We start from the raw sequence: 21,273 nt of genomic DNA, 5'->3' as shown, positions 1-21,273 counted from the left end.
GAGAAGTATAATGATTTTTATTTGTAATGTAGTGCAATACCACATAGCCAATTTGAAGGTTATGGCCTTCTCACTGGCATTACAGTGAACAGTTTACATCATCATATAATGTACAGGGTCTTTACAAATAAAATACTCCTATTCAGAGTTCTGTGGAATGGTATCTAAATGTCAGAATGAAGTGAAATTTGGTGTGTATATAGTTTTGCAATATGGGAAAGAGAATGGGAGAAAAATAGTTCATGAACCATGAACTGTTTTTCACTAGGGGGAGAAATATCACTATTGTTTTGATAGGAAAGGAAAAAAGTTGCTGGTGGGCTGTCACTACTAGTAAACAATTTTTTCCACGAGTCCCAGCTTTCAGTGACTGATGGTCAGGGCCACTGCATGTGGTTGCAGCCTGTGCACTGCAACAAGGTACTTAATTGGGGGGGGGGGGGGTATTGCCAACTAAAGTTGAATAGTTTATAAATTTTAAAAATTAAAATAAATAAAAAGTAAAAATAACAATTATTTTTGTTTGTACTTACTATAAACATTATAAAAAAGTTACCAGCCTATTACACCTAAAATTTGTTTTATGGGAAATACTAAATGTATTATGCAAAACTGGTACCATAGAAAATATCTATTTTCAGTAAATCTGTTGTCAGTGAAATGGGAAATGTATTGTGCAAAAAGGATAGGCAAACAGGACTAGGGTATGTCTGCCTTAAATTTGAAAGTAACTGCAATTTGGGGAGACATGGTAGGAGGGAGCACATGATGAGTTTGTCAATCAGTTGCTAGAAAGATTGAGCAAGGTTCATGGAGTAGAAATTTTCTCAGTATGATCTGTGCTTGTTAACAGGAAAGACTGATTTTACAGGGATGGGTTACACTTAAATAGGTGTACAAGAATATTTGCTAATGCTGTTGAGACAGTATTAGGTGGGTTGGAAAACCGATAGCTTGGGGGGGGGGGGAACAGACTAACAGATTAACTACAGCCACAGGCTGAGGTGAAAGTGAACCTTGAACTGCTTCTATTGCAATAGGCAGCACAAAAAACAAGGAGATAGGAATTACTGACCTGCTGGGAGTTCTCATGGAAAAAGCACATACAATGGGATGTGTTATAGTTATTAAAAGCAAAAACAGGTACAGATATACATGACTGTATACTAATGCTAGAATATAGTAATTAAATTTGATGAATTTGAAGAATTGGTTAAGTTATCAAACGTGGATATTGTAGGGATATTGGAAATACGGTGCCACAAGGACATAAGAGATGCCTAATTGGAATCACATAGAATTTAAAGCAGTGCACCCATCTGAGGTGGGAAAATAGTGTAATGTTCAGGCAGTTTGGTGTAACAGGCACTGAAAAAACAAAAATGAAAGTTGGAGTATGTTATAGGACAAATGAATACGATAACTATAATGAACAATTATACAGGCAAATGGACTGGGCCAGTAAATCAGAATTTCTTATAATGGGGGATTTTAACTTTCCAGATGTTGACTGGAAAATTTACTGGATAATTTGGATACTGGGTGGGCTGGCTTCTCACACAACAACATATTAAAGAGGAATCACTAAGTGGCAGTGATAATAATATATTGATGTGAGATTTGAAAGGGAACAATTTTATGTTCATTGACATAAAAAATTAAATGAAAGCGTAATAAACACATGAAGGCATTTTGAAGCAGTTCATTTTGACATGAAAGGTGTGGGATTTACTTAAATATGTAACTACTCTCAGGGGTAATGGAAGGGATTTCACTTTTGTAAAGGCAATTATGATGGTCTTAGACAATTTTTTTCAGTGGATCAACTGATGTTACCTACCAATTGCAAATTCTAAATGGGAAGCATTCAGGGAAGTAATCACAGAAGCTATTAAGGTTTTTATACTAAGAGAAACTGTTTGAGGTTTATACCTAAATGGATGTTGTTGTTGTTATTTGGTTTTTAGGAGCATTAGCAGCTAAGGCCATATTGCTCCGGGGATATGTGGTGGTCATTCTCTGATCTTTCTGCATCCTCCGTATTTGGTGGTCACGGGCTCAAACCCTGGTGTAATCAAGAAGCGTGTGCTATGCACTGCTGCTCCTGCCCACCTGATGATGAACTGATGAGACCTGTGGCAGGGAAGAAAAATGCATGGGGTGATTATAAATTAGCAGGAGAAACATACAGTACATCCAAACTAGTCTGAAATCAAGTCTGAGGGAATTAAGCAAGCTAAGGCAAATTATGAAGTCTTTGGCAAAGAAAAGTAGCAAGGAATTCTCTGCTTATGTTAATACTAGAAGGAGGGAGGAACCATATTGGCCAGTAGACATGAAAAGCATACTAATGATCTCGTTCAGGTTGCTGACAAACTGAATAAATATTTTACATCTACATTCACTTGGTAAGAACCTTTAGGGATGGGAATATGAGAGGTATACCAAGTTGGAAGATGAATGATTTTGTAATAACTAAGAAGCGAAACAGAAATCAAAGTTAAAAGTGAATAAAGTCTGGGCTGATTGGGACCTATATTAAATGAAGCAAGCAGGCCTTTAGTCATAATTATTAGACCATCCTTGGATTTTGTTGGGGGGGGGGGGATTTCTGCTAAGACAGCTTATAGAGTCAGCTCAAAACTTCTCCAATGATATGTAGAAATTTTCCCAGAAGGGACAAGGAGGTGATATTACATAGTATAAAGCAATGGTTAGACCACATACAATGGTTGCAGAGCAGAACAAGATAGTCATGGACACAAAGGGTCCTTCCTACCTTGGAAGACTTCATCATTACTCTTTCTCAGATAAAATGCATAAGGGGATATAAGCTTAAATTGATGTTGGAATAAACTTAAGGAAGCTTTGGACAAATTATCAGAGGGGATGAACAGGTAAAGTTTGTAGATATTTGATGTGACCTATCCTTGAAGGCACCTACAACCAAGTAAATCTGATTGGTCATGGAAGTGACGTCATCTGTGGCTTCCATCAGAGGAGCAAGGTCCAAGCCAATAGCCTAATTACACATTTGATTGTAGCCATTTGTTGAATAGTATGATTACAACAATACAAGTATTTGTCAACAATTTTTTTTTTTTGTTTTGCATTTTCATTACATTCTATTGTTATTTCATAATCAATATATACAAATCAAAATACCTAAAAGAAATGCGAAGGATTCATATAAAACCATCTACTGTGTGCCAAACACACATACTATTTATTATTATTATTTTTTCTGATGCTCTATAAGGTTGCTTCCTTGCATTGTTTGCCACTATTAATACTAATACTCTAGCAAAATAACTGTCTACAATTACTTATTATTTATTTTTGTGGGGTGGAATGTTGATAAGACTTTGCAGAAAGGCACATTGTAGGCGCCTGGCATTTCTGCTGACATGATGGTAACATGTCAGGAGTGACGTCTTTAGTTCAGTGAGGATACAGATCATATCATGCTCTTTAGATACTCTAACAGCCAGAAATCATGGAGATAAGGTATGACAAGTGGTACGTTTGCCAGGAATAACTGATCATTTTGTCATGAGTGAAATGCCTTTGGAACAGGTTGTTCATATATTGAGTAATGTGAAGTGGTGCGCCATTCTGCATAATAATCATGGATTCTGGGCATTCCCAGTGTTGGAGCACAGAAATGACAAAATTTTCCAGCATATTCCAATATCTGTCACCTACAGCAAAGCGTATGACAAGTCCACCAGGCCGAATGTCCTCAAAGAAGGATGGTTAATGAGGAAGGAAATAGTGAGGCCATGCTGAATGTGGGAGTGTAGCAGAACTGCATACTTTCCCTCTCTCTCTCTGCAATTTTAATAACAATGCCTGCCATTTCTGTTCTTCCATGTCCATATTTTTTTGATACTTTTCAAATGTTTCTCTTTACTGAGAAACATTTGAAAACGCCTGCCGGATTAGTGCAACACAGAAGATATTCTACTGGTAAGCAGTGCAGCTCGTTTGCCCACTAATAACTCTTCAAGGTACACTGTTAATATAGTTGTCCACTAGATGCCTCAGATAACAACTTTATGGTTACTTCTCAAGTGCAGTCTTCGTTCATAGCCATTTTCAGCCTTGTGTCATTTGGCATTACAGGAATGCAAAATGGGGTGATTGTGTAATTTTTATTCCTGTTTTCCTTTGGTGGATTACTGATCCTTTGTCAGTGAAGTTATTCTTGTAGGGATGCAATTCTCTATTCCTCATAGCATTTTAGGAGGCTAAAATCTTGTTTTTTTATCTAAACTTTTAAAATAAATGAGCTAAAGCTGTTCGAGATAAGAATACGGCATCTTGTTGGTTTGTGTCTAAATCTTTGGCTTCATTTTCTACCTACACTAAAACTCCTAACATTTATGAAAAATGTTACGAATCATTCAAACTTGATTTTGAAGAGGGTAGGTAGGAAATTTTCTTCTTGTCCAAATGATAGTCAAAGCCTTCTGGTCTTATGTGGCTGACAACTCATTTTATATTTGTTTTCAGCTCATTTTATATTATAGGTCTAAAAGCAGGATATGGCAAGATCCTCGAAACTTCACCTTTATCAAATTTAATATGAGTTGGTGATTTTAGTGGGTTATAATTACAAAAGAATTCCAGCTATCTTTTCTTTTTTACAAGGCCTGGTCAATAAGTAATACACTATCTGTAAAATCTTGAATTATTTGAGATATTGTAACCATACTTCAACATACAATCTTTCAATTTTGTGAAAATATGAGGTTGCTTACTGTACAGATCTTCAGAAACATAAAGCCAAAATTTACAAGGCCCTGTTGTGTTAATCAATGAAAGTTAATAGCATTCAATAAAAATAAAATGAACAGTACCTAATTAAAAAAAAAAAAAAAAAAAAAAAAAAAATTTAATAATGGCAAAGCAAGTAACAAATTTTGAAAAAATAAAATAAAATAAATAATTGAATTGGATCTTACCTGTTTGAAAACTTGACTTATTAATTCAGGATCGACTCCATGGATGCTTAACAACTTATAAAAACAATTTAGCTGCAAAAGAGAATGAAATAATAAATTAAAATATATATTTTATTTTAATATTTTTATTGTACTGTATCAGAGATTTCATTCGTATTGGAGTATATAATTTGTTCCTTATTTCAACTGTTGTGGATTCACTTTAATAAATCTTTCTTGATGAGAATTATTAAAAAAAAATTACAGGTGACCACAGCTTATCATGCCCCTGGCCAATATGAATTCCTTATAATATGGTTTAAAATTAAAAAAAAATGAAAAGAAAATTTTCACACAGAAATATTTGGTAGGGCGCTGTAGATGAATAGTACCAGGATGGGCTATTGCATTGAGCTGGGGATGTACTTTTTATGCACCACCTCTTTGGCTGTTACCAACTTTATGTGCTGAGAGGTTGTCACTTGTGTTCTCTCAAAGTTATGGTACGTATATAGTTTCATTGTTAAAGTCAATGACAAAGCAATGGTCAGGATAGACAAGGCATGCAGGACTGGTTGAAAAATTTCCAAATAAAGGGAAGCCAATCTGAAACATGAAGGGGGTCTGGAATCAAGTTTCCTGATCTTGCATGAAGATTAGCTATGTGACTGACATGCGAAGATGTCAGTCACACAGCAACTGAATCAGTGTGGATGATGTATAAGGAGTTGCTCACCTCCCACAGCAAGTCTATTAGTCTCTTAGAACTGTAGAATTTAGATTCATCTAGAGTTTGAGAAACCATAAGAGTCTCTGAGCCAGAACCAGTGAAGGTCTGACTATCAGTGTCATTTAGAAGTGCTTTAATTAGTGCATGTCATGCACTAAGTGCACACTTTGGCAGCTGTGTCAACTGGAATTGATTTTTGTGTATAAGTTTATAATTATATTAAAATTAATATAAATATTGCATAATATGCTCCTTAATTTACATTAAAACTTTTTTTTGAAAACTGTTAACTTATTTTATGTTACACCTAATTTTTCATTATTGCATTAGTATAATGTTAATTTTCCTTATTGCTAATCTATAATTGTATGCTGCTGTATACTCAACTTATCAAACCATACCTAACCTTGTAGGCTGTGACTAGTATTTATTGCCCATAATACAGGTACCCACGGAGCATCATAAGTATTATCACAAAAGGATCTTGTGTACTGGGGTCCATAGTTAAGAAAGAAATACAGTATAACCCAGTGAATGTATTTAATAACACAAATATACAGCAGCAGCTTTCGAGGCTGACGAGCCTCTTTGTCAACTAATAGATTGAAATTTGAATACAACTGATATAGTTATGCGTGCAGTGAGCTGAGAGTGAAGTCACGTTATTCAAGCTGGTTTCCTATTGTTGTCGCACGGACATACGCTGTTTTACTCCAGCATTTTTCGAGATGTAGAATGGTTGTCTCCAGGATGGAGTGCATTCTCATGCCTTTGCAGCGGTTCATAGCCTTCGGATTGTTTAATATATTAAGTGACTCTAGCCATGCGCAGTGGCGAAAGTGTCGCAAGTGGTCCACTATTTTGAAGTCACATTTGGGATCGAGATCGTGGTTGGTGGCCCAAAAACGTTCCGCAACTAGGGACTAGTCCGTTTCGGCAAGCTGGATTGCTCTGTCATGCTCCGTAAGGCGATCTTGAAGACATCTTGATGTCTCACCTATGTAGCAGCTGTCACAGTCTCTGCAGGTGATGTGGTATATTACATTGCTGCATAAGAGAGGTGTGACAGGGGGGTCTTCACACTGGAGACAAGTGAATGTAGGTTTCTGCAGGGTAACTGTACGCATTTGATGTTGTAATTTCTGAGGATTTTTGAGATCCGACCTGACACGCCTGGATAGTAGGGAATGTAGGCAGATTGTATACTGTCTTGGTTCGGGGGTCTTGGGTGGGATGCAAGTTCTTGTGCTTGTAATAGGCATCTGTCTATTACAAGCACATGGGATGGATATCCACATCTGGTCAGGTCTGTCTCTCACACGGGAAATCTCGTTGCATCTGATTGCATCAGTGCTGGAAGGGCTCTAAGCTCTGGAAAATAGGGTGTGGGCAGTGCTGTTGAGATGACTGGATGCATGGCCGGATCTGTAGTTTGTAAATTGTCTGCACCACATAGGTTTACGGTATACCGAAGTCTCTAGATGTGGGCCTACGTGTTGCACCAAGACATCCAGGAACAGGAGCGCCCCGTTGATTTCTAACTCTAGAGTAAATAAACTGTATGAAATTAGACAGGGAATTAAGGTATTCTAGTAATGCTGTTTCAGAGCCACGTGGTATTACAGTCAAAATATCGTCAACGTATCTGCACCATGTTGTAATAGGTACAGGTGGGTTCAGGTGTATCTGCTCCTCTAAATTTTCCATGGCGATGTTGGCTACTAATTCAGTCTACCAACAAGTGAATGGCACTGCCATGGGTGCCCCTGTCAGCTCCGTAGTAGAAGATTTAGAGGAGCAGACACACCTGAACCCACCTGTGGGTTCAGGTGTATCTGATCGACCGCTGATCGACCAGAGTCCCACTGCTAACACCACAACATAGGACTCTACTCTTCAACTGGGCAAAAGAACATTGGCACTGGACCTTGGATGATTGGAGAGAGTCTCCTGGTCTAATGAGTCCTGCTTCCAGTTATTTCAAGCAGATGGGAGGATGCATATCTGGCAGAAACCGCACAAGGCCATGCACCCGTCATGTCAACAAGGAACTGTTCAAGCAGGTGGACAGTCAGTAATGATCTGGGGCATGTTCAACTGGCACACGTTGGGACCCCTGGTACATCTAGATGCATCTCCGAATGGTCCAGGTTATGTGTCCATCCTTGCAGATCATCTGCATCCCTTCATTCATTGTGCACTCACAAGGCAATGGACTCTTCCAGCAGGACAAAATGCGCATCCCCTCACAGAACCGTGATGACTAGGACATGGTTTGAAGAGCATTCCGCAGATTTTACCACCATGGAATGGCTTCCCCGTTCACCAAACATGAACCCTGTGGAGCATCTTTGGGATGCTGTGGAAAGGTCCATTCAAGCTTTGGATCCTCTACCCAGGAATGTGACGAAATTATGGACAGCAGTGCAGCAAGCATAGATGAAAATACCTGTGGAATGTATTGGTGAACTAGTGGACTCAATGCCTTGCCGTGTGACTGCCTTATCCGGGTGAAAGGTGGGCCTACCCATTACTAGGTAGGTATCCCATGATTTCTGTTAACTCAGTGTAGATTACAGTATGTAAAACTTTCTGTCGTTTTTTTAATAGAAAATAAAATTAATGGTGGTAATATATTTTTAGTTTAAATTTTGTACAAAAATAGTATTTTGCAATACTCCCCAATTTTGTTTGATGTTTAATGGTACATGGACAACTAAGGTAGTCCATGCACTATTTCAGATGACAAAAGCAGATGATAAATACCCTGTGTATGTGGAATTTTGCTTAATGCAGAGTTGTCTCACCTAACATCCTCTTTCTTAAGCAGGAGTTATTTGCATTTGAAAAAGCTGAAATTATTAATTTTTAAAACTGTTTCAAATAATCTGTTTTACAAAAAAATTTAAAAAAGTGAAATGAGAGAATTCACTTTTGTATTTATTCATCCTTACCTCTCTTAATAAACTATCTAATGCTCTCTGTGGATCAACAGGAGATTCTGTTTCTCGAACAACACTAGAGGACCTTCCTCTCATTCCTGATGGTTTTCCAGATATACCAGGAATAGCCTCATGTTCTAGCATTGCTGGAACTAAAACATCAAAGTTAATTACCATATCATATTTAACATGCATATATAATATATGGTAATAATATGGCAAGTATATATAATATATATTTTTTCGATAGACAGATAGAGGATACATCCTACAGCAAGTTTATATACCACATTCAGTGGGGATGTGATACAGAGAGAGCTTTGTGAGGGAAGACAGCTGCTGCATCCACTCTATTGTCAGAATTTGAACTATTGCTAAATATTTTTACAAAATGCAGAAATTTTGTGTGGGCAGTTGGATTCTGAGTATGTTTTCCTGAGTGTAGGAAACAATTGTCACAGGAAGGTGGTGTAACAAAAGATCATGGGAGGGAATCTATTCAATTGGATCTTGGAGGACTTTTTAAATGTGCACATTCCAGATTTCTCTTAGTGCCTACTGGTATCAGATTGCATTGCTATGGGTTTATTTCTATAGTGTATTGTAAATTGAGGATCATTACGTATCGGTCAAATGGGATGGATAGGCAGGTTGAGTATTTCAACGAATAGTTCAGTAGTAACATGTTTATTCTGATAGTGAGTGCAGGTTCATGGGCCTCAATATATAAAGACTTCTGTTGAAAAGATTCTGTAAGTGCCTATAGGGATCCAGAAGAAACAATACTGAATGAGGCAAGTTATGCTAGTATGCTTTCCCTGGCAGAATCATAAACTGGGGTAGCCCGTAGATATTTAACTTACTACTGAAAATTAGATCAAAGAGACAATTCTGTCCATGATTGAGATTGGACGGTTTGCTAAGTGTAGCTTAGGTTCAGGATGCATCTTATGTTTACAGAAGTGTATGACAGGAGATTTCTGGTAGAACATTTGGTATCCATTCTGTGCCAACCATAGCTCAATATTATTTATTAAGATTTGGGGCTACTTATCAATAAAGCTCATCTATGAATTACAAGAAATGGTAAGCTAATCAGCGTACAGGTATGCTTCCATAGTGTTTGGATGTTCTTGTTCATATTCCTATTGCGAATAAATTGGCATTGAAAACAAAGCCTTGTGGGACTCCATTTTTATGTGAGAGAGAGAGCTTAGTGACGTTAGAATGTGCCCATTTACACCAGCAACTGCTGCCAGAATTAGAAAAGGAGAGATCAAGTTATGTATAGATAATGTGGAGAGACTGTTTAACCTCATTTAGTTTTTTGGTAATGACTGCCATATTCAAGACTTGGTGTCACCACCACAACATAAACTAAATATTATAATGTGTTCTGCTATTCAGAAGAGTTAACTAAGACAAGAGCGTGGAAGGATCAGGTCTAGAAGTGATGTTGGTCATTAAAGAGCATGTGTCTGATCTTGGAATTAGACAATGCAACTTATCAATGTGTCATTTGTGTGGGTTGATTGCCTCTACTTTATCCTTGAACTTTTGACTTTTATTTTTACCCTTTCCACTCAGGTTAAGTCAATGCCAGTCTTTCTGGTTGGGTAACAAGGAATCTTTTGGGGTTCTTCCTAAACCAATTTGACTGGTCCACTTTCAAGGTTTGGCCTTTCATACAATAGGTTTTTGCCAAATGCTCTGGCCTACAAAATATGAAACGAAAACGAGGGCCTTTATTTCTCAGAGAAAGTTGAGGTTTATAATAAGAACAATGCTGCCAATGAATTTTTGAATATAATTTTGATTTTTGAAGGTTTGCCTTAGTCAGCTAAGAATCTCGATCCTTCTTAATACCCTGAATCTCTTTGAAGAATTGGTTTTTCCACTGGTGTGTTTCTCTTTCAAATACCCTAAAATAAATTGCTCAACATAAGAGACTTTGTAGGAAAAAAAAAATAAATTATATTTAAATTCTCAAGGGATTTCATAACTTTTACTAGCATAACTTATAATGCACAGACAATATACGAGGGGTGATAATTTAATTCACAGACTGGTGCAAAATCATATCTTAATTGCTATCATCTGAATCTTCTGTGGATTTCTCCTTCTCGAAATACCCTCCCTTGAACTTTACACACTTACGGCACTGTCGTACCCACGCATCAAATGCTTCTTGCAAACCATTTTCCAAAAGACTGTGAAATGCTTGCCTTTCAGAGCTTTCTTCAGACGTAGAAACAGGAAAAAATCACATGGGGCTAAGTTCGGTGAATAAGGGAGATGTGGCAGAACCTTGGCACCTATGGCAGTGATTGCTGGCTGCACAATATTAATAAGTCATATGGGGCATTGTCTTGATCGAGAAACCACTTCACACCGGGAAGTTCTTGACGTTTCTCATGAATGGCGTAGTGAAGTTTGATTCTGAGAAGCTCAGAGTATGCTTTTATTCATAGTTGTTCAATGAGGCACAAAATGTGTAACAAGAATGCCTTTTATGTCAAAAAACATAAGAACCATTTGTCAGCCGATCGAGAAGCTCAAAATTTCTTAGGTCTTGGTGAATCAGAATGCTTCCACTCACTCGACTGTTGTTTTGTCTCTGGATCACAGTGAAAAATACAAGTTTCTTTATAAGTCACTATTCAATTTTAAGAAGTTTTGACCCTGTGTTCCAAAATGATCGATCATTTCTCTGCACAAGTTTACTCTTCACTGTCTTTGTTCTGGAGTCAAATTGTGTGAAATCCAGCGGACATAGATTTACAAAATTTTCAGGTTGATCTTTCACAATATTGTGTACACTACCATATAAAATGGACATTCTAACAGCTAATTCATGAAATGTAATTTGTCTGTCTTCATCCAAGATTTCCTGGGCTTTTGCAATTTGCTCAGGAGTTGAGTAGGAAGGCTGACCAGGTCTTGGGTCATCTGCAACAGACTCACGGCCTTCACTGAATCATTTGTGCCATTTGAATATGGCTGTCTTACCAAGACACTCATTACCATGTGCTTCATTCATCTCTTTAATTGTTTACGATGCATTTAAGCCCCATCTGGCACAATAATGAATCACATATTGCTGTTCAAGCTATATGTCCGACATGATATTTGCTTCAAAATGATTGTCAGTGACATGGGGCTAAAAAACTTTCTTTATGCAACACTAGCTCGACAAGTACTAGCATGCGTACACAGAGTCTGCTCAGTAGTGATCAGGGAGAATGCCTCTAATGGCAGTTATGGAAAGTTTGCATGCAAACATAAAATCTTGTACTAGTCCGGGAATTACATGATCACCCCTTGCAAAAATGTAAAAAGATAGCATTTCTTTTTGCCTTTTCTAAACAGAAATAAAACATAAATGTTAACTTCTGAAATTCTTCTAATGTTCTCTAAGATGATGATAAGAAAACAGGACAGCTAAATCTGGTCTTTTCAACAGTTTAAAGAAAACAGTTGCAAGTTTCTAGATTAAAATTTGCAGACTTTTTTTCTCCTAGTTTATATACTGAATAATTTAATAAATAAAAAAAAAAAAAATTGCTGTAATAATCTTCTAGTTGTCTTCCTTTTATGCATTTGTTTTCTAGGGAATGTGAGATATATTTTATTTAAGCTTTCTTGTGTATGATCAAATGTAGCTGCAAATTAGCATTAGCAGCGGCATATGATGGAAGAAAGCAAGCTTATGCAGCATCAGCCATAAAAAAAAAAAAAAACACTCCCATTTCACCCCTCTGTTCATTCAAAATACCTGTCCAGCTGAACCTTAAATTTATTTAGGCTATCAACTTCCACAACAAGGGATGTAAGTCTGTTCCACCAACCAACTACCCGCTGGCTAAAAGCAAATTTCCGTACATCTATCCTGCATCCGTCTTTCCTCAGTTTGAATTTATGCCCTCTCAGGTGATTATTCTGAGCAAGAGGAAGAATCCCATCGGCATTAGGCATACTACAACCATTCAAAGCTTTATACACCTCTACCAGATCACCTGGCCGGTGCCTAGTCTCCAGACACTGGAATTTGCAAAACTTAAGCCTTTCTTCGTAAGAGTAATCCTTTGTTCCATTCACTAATCTCGTTGCCCTTCTCTGTACTCGTTCCAACAGCTCTACATCCTTCTTAAAATGAGGCCTCCATACCTGTATACAGTACTCAAGGTGTGGCCTGACCATTGCCATATACAAGGGAATAATCACCTCCTTATCCCTGCTAGAAAAATTCCTGTATATCATTGACAAGACACCATGAGCTACTCTTGCAGCCCCTCTGTACTGCTCAGAAAACTTCATATCTGCCTGCACAATTACCCCCAGGTCCTTTTCATTCTCTACCACTGTCAGTGTAGTACCACAGAGTTGATACGTTGCTCTTGGGTTACTGTTTCCCATATGTAGTACTTTACATTTGTCAATGTTAAACTTCATTTGCCATCTCTCAGCCCTTCTGCTGAACCTTTCCAGATCCTGTTGCAGCAGCATAGCGTCAGTAGTGTCCTTAACAACCCTGCCAACCTTTGTATCGTCTGCAAACTTGGACATTAAGCTTGATATACCATCATCAATATTATTTATAAATACAGAAAACAACAATGGACCCAACACTGAACCCTGAGGGACTGCACTAATAACATTAGTCCACGAAAAGCAGTGTCCATCGATTACCACTCTCTGTCTTCTCCCCCTCAACCATCCCTTTATCCATAGCAGCAATTTGCCTCCAATGCCACACTGCTCCAATTTGAGCAGCAGTCTTCCATGTCCAAATATATAATAGCAAAGTTATTAAAAGCAAATATTAAAAATATATAATATTTTTATTATATTTATTATTCCCTGCATCTAGTTCTTTTGTGACTGCATCATAGTATCCAATCAGATTGGTCAGGCAAGACTTTCCCTTAACAAAACCATGCTGTGTCCAAGCTATAACTGAAGTCTTCTCTAGATGATCCTGCAGTGGTTCTTTAATTTTCCTGGAACAGAAGTTAAACTCACAGGTCTATAATTATTTGTGTCAGCCTTTGATCCTCCTTTGGGAATTGGGGTCACATTTGCACATCTCCAGTCTATGGGTACCTCCCCTGAGTCCAAAGAAGCTCTCATAATTATGGCTAAGGGCTTGCTTACTTCCTTTAATATAACTGGATAGATCCCATCCACGCAGGGTGCCTGTTTTATGTTTATCTTCAAAAATTTCTCCTCCACTTTCCTAGTTATTACAAAACCATCTAGCTCACTGCTAGAGTTTAATTCACCTCTGGCATTCCCCTTCCTGAATAATTCCTCATGTCTGAATGCAGATGCAAAATGCTCGTTTAGTTTTTTAGCCACCTGAGCAGGATCCTCAACTGTTGAACCATCAATATCCAGTGGGCGAATCTGATTCTTGCTTGGTTTGGGTTTTATTGGCGCATTAGCGACTAAGGCTATAATGCGCCCAATCTGATTCAACCCTTTCCTTCTAGAGTTTACATAGGTAAATAACTCTTTGCTGTTTTTCTTTGCATCCTTTGCCAAAGATTTCTCATAATCTGCCTTTGCCTGCCTAATCTCCTTTGTGACTTGGTTACAGATCAGCTTATATCTACAGATCAGCTTCCATGTCACCCTTTAATTTATATGTATCCCATGCATTTTTCTTCTCTGCCATATGTCTCATTCTGACATCCATTTAGGCCTAAACCTTGAACAATATTTCTTAGTTAGTATGTAAAGCCTAGTAGCTTCCAAGATAAGTTCTTTGAATGCTTCCCATTTTAAATTTGCTGTTAGTAACATCATCAGTTGGTCCCACTGTATAGAATTTAAATACTGTCTCAGACCATCGTAGTCGCCTTTACGAAAGCAAAAACCTTTCCCTTTACCCCTGATGGTAGTTACCTCTTTGAGTAAATCCCACTTCAGCACACTGTGATTAGTGCCACCTAGTGGTTCCTTTATCTGCAGATTCTTAATGCATGAAGAATCACTTCTGATAATCAGATCAAGAGTATTACTCCCTCTAGTTGCCTCCTGAACATGCTGATGTAGAAAACAATCATCCAATAAATCCACAAAAGCCTTGCTAGTGTGTGAGTGACCAACCCACAAATTCCAGTCAATATCTGGGAAATTAAAATCCCCCATTATAAGACTCTCTAATTTACTGGCCCACTCTGTTTCCCTGTACAGTTTCTTATTATACTCATTAGAGTCATTAGGCTTATAGCACACTCCTACTCTCAATTTTGATCTCCCAATGCTTATGTCACACAAAACTGACTCGACACTGCACTGTCCAGCGATGTCGACTGGCTTCACTTCCTTGGATTTTATGTGTTTCTTAACTAATAGCATAACCCCTCCTCCCTTTCTATCCTTTCTGTACACATTGTACTCCCCAAATTCCAGTTCTCCATTCCTTATATCTGTGTGACACCACGTCTTTGATATCCCAACAATATCTGCCTTTGATGTTTTGAGCAATACCTCAAATTCATCAAATTTATTTACCAAATTTAGTGTACATGCAAGTATACATGCACCTGTTCCTATTCTTAGCTACCCTAACACAACCCATGTGTTTACTTGTACCGCAATGACTCCCAGCAGTCTCTGAAATATCCTGCATCTTGTTTTCCAGGCTGCTGCTCATTCCAATAGAAGCAGTGCAAGAATCACTTTCACCTCTGCCAGTGGATACTGTTAATCTATTAGTCCTTGTATCCCTTCCCAAGTTAGCAGTTTTCTGACCCACCTAATACTGCCTCGATAGCATCAGCAAATATTCTTGCACCCTTTCTATTTAAGTGTATCCCATTCCTGTAGAAGCAGTTTCTCCTGTTAACAAGTACAGACCAGGCTGAAAAAAATTCTACCCCTTGAGCCTTGCACAATCTTTCCAGGGCCGAATTGATCGACAGGGCTCTCATCATATTACCATGTTCCCCTTTTCCCTGACAATAGAGTCATCAACAACTACTAGTTCCTGTGGAACCAGTGCATTCTGCCTTGGCGGTTGCCCGCTGTGTTGCGTGATGACCAAGTGTAAGCTCTGCCGTTGATGTGGGCAGCTGAGAGCTTAATGTGCATCTCAATTTAGATCCTTCGAGGGCATCCTGTCCTTCAAGCTCTCATATAGGCCCATAACAATGCTGAGTTGTCGCCTGATTTCCTTACACTCCTTACATCGTGCACACACAAAGACATCCCCCATGGCAATATCATGTCCAGTACCTGGTTGCTCCACACACATCAAGCAAGCAGTACATTTTAAAAGGCTGTGATTCAGAGGGCAACTGCCCCCCTCAGTTCTCCTCTAAGCCACAGCACTCTCATTAGCTTGAGCCTTTTGCTTTGCTGCTCTGGTCTGAGTCATGCTTTCGATTTAATTTCAATAAAATTTCAATTTCAGTACAAAATTATAACCCTAAGCTTGTATCCCAACACAGTTATAATGCTATATATATTTTTCAGTATTGAGTATTATCTACGAGTTCCGTTTATATAACTTCCGTATCAAGTTATGTATTAATTAATTATGTTACGTGTGTAAAATCTAAGTCGTTATATGTATTTAGTTAAAAAGTACAATTTAATTGACAATGAAGTTTAACAAGATTAATAGATTTTACTGATTAATTGACAATATTATATTATATAACTGGATATAACCTTGTATCGTATAACAATGGCGGCAAGTTACGAACAGTAAATCTACGGACACTTAAGTATTAATTAACTTCCAAATCTCGCTGTCTCAATTCAGAATACACTAAGGATCCTGACTAGGTCTATAAGCTACTTATAGAAAATAATTTAATATAACAATTTTTCAATAAAGTGGCTAAATATGGCTAAAAAACTTCTCATTCAGCGGAGCTGCAACTTGTAACACGTGGATTTGATATCTTTACTGATACTAAGTAATACCTACAAAATCTCTATCTAAGTTAAACTTTAAACTAAGTATCGTAACTAGGAATATAAAGCTACTCTAGAAAATAAGTTAATATGCCAATTTAAGCTAATAAAACAGAAAACAATTCTCTATTCCAGGAGCAGTAAAAACTTTGCCTGCACAAGGCTACTCTCGTTCAAGTTGGAGAAACAGATGACTTGGCATCACACCTTTCAATAATCACATTTTCCTTGTAGCTACGTGTACTTGCCATCATAACAAACTTTGTACTGATGATAGATATTGATCTTAACTTTCAATATGAAACTCAGTAAGCTTTATCACAATTGTGGATTTTTCTTTTGTTCCAAAAAATCTGATGTGCAGTTTTTTGTACTCACAAGTTAAAGTTCTATTACACACTCTTCTTGTTTACCTTTCAAACATGTTCCAATTGGTAATGATTAGAGTATTCTGTATGTATCTCTATCTAAGTTAAACTTTAAACTAAGTATCGTAACTAGGAATATAAAGCTACTCTAGAAAATAAGTTAATATGCCAATTTAAGCTAATAAAACAGAAAACAATTCTCTATTCCAGGAGCAGTAAAAACTTTGCCTGCACAAGGCTACTCTCGTTCAAGTTGGAGAAACAGATGACTTGGCATCACACCTTTCAATAATCACATTTTCCTTGTAGCTACGTGTACTTGCCATCATAACAAACTTTGTACTGATGATAGATATTGATCTTAACTTTCAATATGAAACTCAGTAAGCTTTATCACAATTGTGGATTTTTCTTTTGTTCCAAAAAATCTGATGTGCAGTTTTTTGTACTCACAAGTTAAAGTTCTATTACACACTCTTCTTGTTTACCTTTCAAACATGTTCCAATTGGTAATGATTAGAGTATTCTGTATGTATCTCTATCTAAGTTAAACTTTAAACTAAGTATCGTAACTAGGAATATAAAGCTACTCTAGAAAATAAGTTAATATGCCAATTTAAGCTAATAAAACAGAAAACAATTCTCTATTCCAGGAGCAGTAAAAACTTTGCCTGCACAAGGCTACTCTCGTTCAAGTTGGAGAAACAGATGACTTGGCATCACACCTTTCAATAATCACATTTTCCTTGTAGCTACGTGTACTTGCCATCATAACAAACTTTGTACTGATGATAGATATTGATCTTAACTTTCAATATGAAACTCAGTAAGCTTTATCACAATTGTGGATTTTTCTTTTGTTCCAAAAAATCTGATGTGCAGTTTTTTGTACTCACAAGTTAAAGTTCTATTACACACTCTTCTTGTTTACCTTTCAAACATGTTCCAATTGGTAATGATTAGAGTATTCTGTATGTAATGTGACCACAACTTCCAGTTTCTAAACTTGAGAAAACATGGGTGACTTACAGGCAGTGTTGCCAACGAGCTGTTAGTGAGACTTGCTAACCCTCTACTGCAGGGGTCAGAAACCTGTGGCTCTTTAACTTTTAGCCCACATGACAAGAGCAGTGGGAGTGAGCGGCAACTTGAATGTACACATTAGTGTCAGTGCAAGCCGCAAACACTTCTCAGTTTAGTTTGCCTGTGCATCGCGAGCATTAATAAATAATATTTCAAAATATACATATATTTTTAATAAAACACCTTCCCACTATTCCATTTCTTAAAAAATTCCTCTCCCCTCCACCCAGCTTGAGCTGAGGTGTGGCTCTTCGGATTTTTTTAAAAATTAGATCAAAAATGGCTCTTCACTCAAAAAAGGTTGCCAATCCCTGCTCTACTGCAAGCAGAAATTCAACATAGGAAGTCCTTCTAAACAAGGTAAGTACAAATTCATTGTTAACTGAATTGTTGTACTAATTTTTATCACTGAATAATACCTCTTAAAATCCTTGGTGTGAGCATACTGATGTTTTAGCATTAGTTGAGACATATGATGCAAGAAAGCAAGCTTATACAGTATCAGCTAAAAAAAAAAAAAAAAAAAACCCACCCTTCCCATTTTACCCATTGGGTCACTCAAAATGTTTGTCTAGTTCAGCCTTAAATTTATTTAAGCTATAGCAATTTTAGTGGCAATACTTAGGCCTAACATGCTGCAGTGAATTGACTATTAATGTATGAAATTTGAGGAAGAAACTTTTATAAATCATAGGTTAAATATGATAAATTAAGATTATTAATGCAATGACAGCCAATTCAAATATGTTAAACTTCTATACATTTATAATAAAAATGTTGATCAGGCTCTTAACTATGTAAATACAAGTGAAAATATATCTGTCAGTGCAAAATTAACATGCAAGGAGAAAAGCTGATTCAAGAGTTGTAAACTTGGAAGATAATACTGATAAAAATCCCTCTGATCACATAACTTCCCAATCAAGAATAGGTCATCAAATTAGAGTAATAAAAAATAGCGATCTTTGGATTAATCAATAGGAAAGCAGGGTTGTTAGGACTCTAAACCTGTGCACATAGAAGTACATTACAACGGACAAGCAATAAGTATTTACCTCCACCTATAAATATCTGAGTTAGGGATCTGAAACTCGACTGGCAATTTCATCCTTTTTTATGTAACTACCATTTAGAACTGCACATTTTTCTCCATCAGCAGATTAGCTTTTTTTGATCATCTGAATAGAACTCACTTTTAACAGAAAACTCGGGCTTCTACTTCATTAATTACCTCCTCACCAGTCAGAAATTTGTAGCTCCATAATGTTTCTTCATTTTAGGGAAGAGGAAGAAGTGAATTTGAGAGAGGTTGAGAAAATAAGATGGATGTTAGATTTTTTTTCAAAGCTACACCTGATTGCAAAGTCCATTGTGAGAGAAGCCTTGTGAGCAGGAGCACTGTTGGACAGGAGGCAGATACGTTTGGATAGCTTCCTATATCTCTTTATTATTATTATTAGCCATATGGTGCAAGGAAGCCTGAGGCTTACCAGCCAAAAAAAAAATTTCTCAGTTATTTCTGAGTAAAATTTCTGTGTGTGAGAGAGAGGGTCAGAAGTAGAAGGAAATCACCAAGAAAGAGAAATAGTCTCTCTCTTAACTTTCCCAGGAGGTTTCGGTAATACTACCTAGCGATACTGTTGCTTTATGGCAGTGGTATTCAAATTGTGATCCGCGGAACACTGGGATTCCATGAGAATCATCCAGGGGTTCTGCAGAACAGTTTGAATTCACTAATAAAAATTGATTGTTTTGGTTGCGTCAAATAATTTTAAAAATATCATTTTTGAATTCACTCCCTTTTCGAAACAGGTAAGAGGAAGAAGTCAGCTCAACATGTCAACATGACAATCTCACGCTCTCACATCTCTCTACATATTTACCTTTTTTAAAAGCAGTTGTTGCTGGTCAGCTCAACATGTCAGTTTAATCTTATGATTACAGTGAAATTGTAAAATCTTCATTCCTTTGTTTCGTTTAAAAGAGAGAAGTCTGTGACAAGGTAAGGTCTTCATTCATTTTAATTCCATTTATGCAATGGAATAGATTTTGTGGTCGATGATAGTTCAAAAACTAATTACAGAATTTTAATTTATTAGATTTGCCCTTCAGTATGGACATTTGGTTAAAAACCAGAAAACTTAAACAAAAAGCTGAACAAACAGAAGAAAAACATGAAAATTCTTCAGCAGCATCCGCAATTGCTTCACCATCTACTTCCGGAAATTTGACATGCGAAATAGCTGTTTTGGAAACGCCTATTAAAAAACAGAGATTACATGAAGGTGGTTCTAAAAAAAGAAAGCACGATGAAAGCTACTTAAGTTTTGGATTTACTTGGACCGGAAATGAAGACGAGCTGAATGGAATATGTGTTGAAGTGAAAAAGTTGAAAGCAATAGTAGTCTAAATTGCACAAAATTAAGAAGACATATGGAGAGTAACCACCCACATTTGATAGACAAAATCATAGGCATATATATGAAGGGCTCAAAAGGAAGAAAAAATAATTTTCAATATTTATGTATAGCGATAATGAAAAATCGCTTGAGGCTTCCTACCTCGTTATTTATCGTATTGCTAAAGAAGGGGAGGCATATACACTTGGCGAAAAATTAATAAAACCTTGCGCCAAAGATCTAATTACCTGTAAGATTGGTGAGAAATATGCCAAAGAAATTGATAGTGTACCTCTTTCTGATACCACAGTTGCTAGACGCATCACAGACACGGCACTTTTTTGTGAGAATGAATTAATATCTCAATTAAAATCTTCTCCCTATGGTTTCACAAATGCAATTAGATGAATCTTCAGATGTTGCTGGTTTGGCTATTTTAATTGTTCTGGTACGCTATATTTTAAATTTTACTGTCCAAGAGGATATTCTTTTGTGCAAGCCTCTTAAGGATAGAGCTACTGGTGAACACATTTTTGATGTTATAAACATATATATATGGAGAAGCATGGACTATCTTGGGATTTATGTTTTCACATTTGTACTGACTGAGCAAAATCTTTACTGGGCGCAAAAAAAGGAGTCATATCAAGAGTAAAAAACAATAGACCCACATATTCAACATTCTCATTGCTGTCTGCACCATCATGCGCTTGTTGTGAAATGAATTACATAAAAAATAAAAGATGTTTCAGATGACATTGTGAAAATCATTAATTTTATCAAATCCAGGGAGCTAAACTCAAGACTATTCTCACTGTTCTGCAAGGAGCTATCTAGTGCTCACAAAACACTGCTCCTACATGCAGAGGTACACTG

The 21,273-nt window shown here is 37.1% G+C and overlaps 1 protein-coding gene across 3 annotated transcripts in view; it reads right to left on the bottom strand.

Moving 5' to 3' along the window:
• The window catches only part of didum (dilute class unconventional myosin), an 814,019-nt gene that overhangs the window by 55,166 nt on the left and 737,580 nt on the right, over nucleotides 1-21,273 (bottom strand). For all 3 annotated transcript variants that reach the window (XM_090373351.1, XM_090373360.1, XM_090373369.1), the window contains 2 exons: nucleotides 8,631-8,770; nucleotides 4,968-5,039 (listed from right to left, as the gene is read on the bottom strand). In XM_090373351.1, coding sequence (XP_090229477.1) covers nucleotides 4,968-5,039; nucleotides 8,631-8,770 — 212 coding nt within the window. The remainder of the gene's footprint in view (nucleotides 1-4,967; nucleotides 5,040-8,630; nucleotides 8,771-21,273) is intronic.

Source organism: Mastigoproctus giganteus, chromosome 1, assembly GCF_048544385.1.
Source record: "Mastigoproctus giganteus isolate SK-2022 chromosome 1, ASM4854438v1, whole genome shotgun sequence".
NCBI lineage: Eukaryota > Metazoa > Arthropoda > Arachnida > Uropygi > Thelyphonidae > Mastigoproctus > Mastigoproctus giganteus.
Note: the sequence above shows the minus strand (reverse complement) of the source record. Positions and strands in the feature narration are given on the sequence as shown.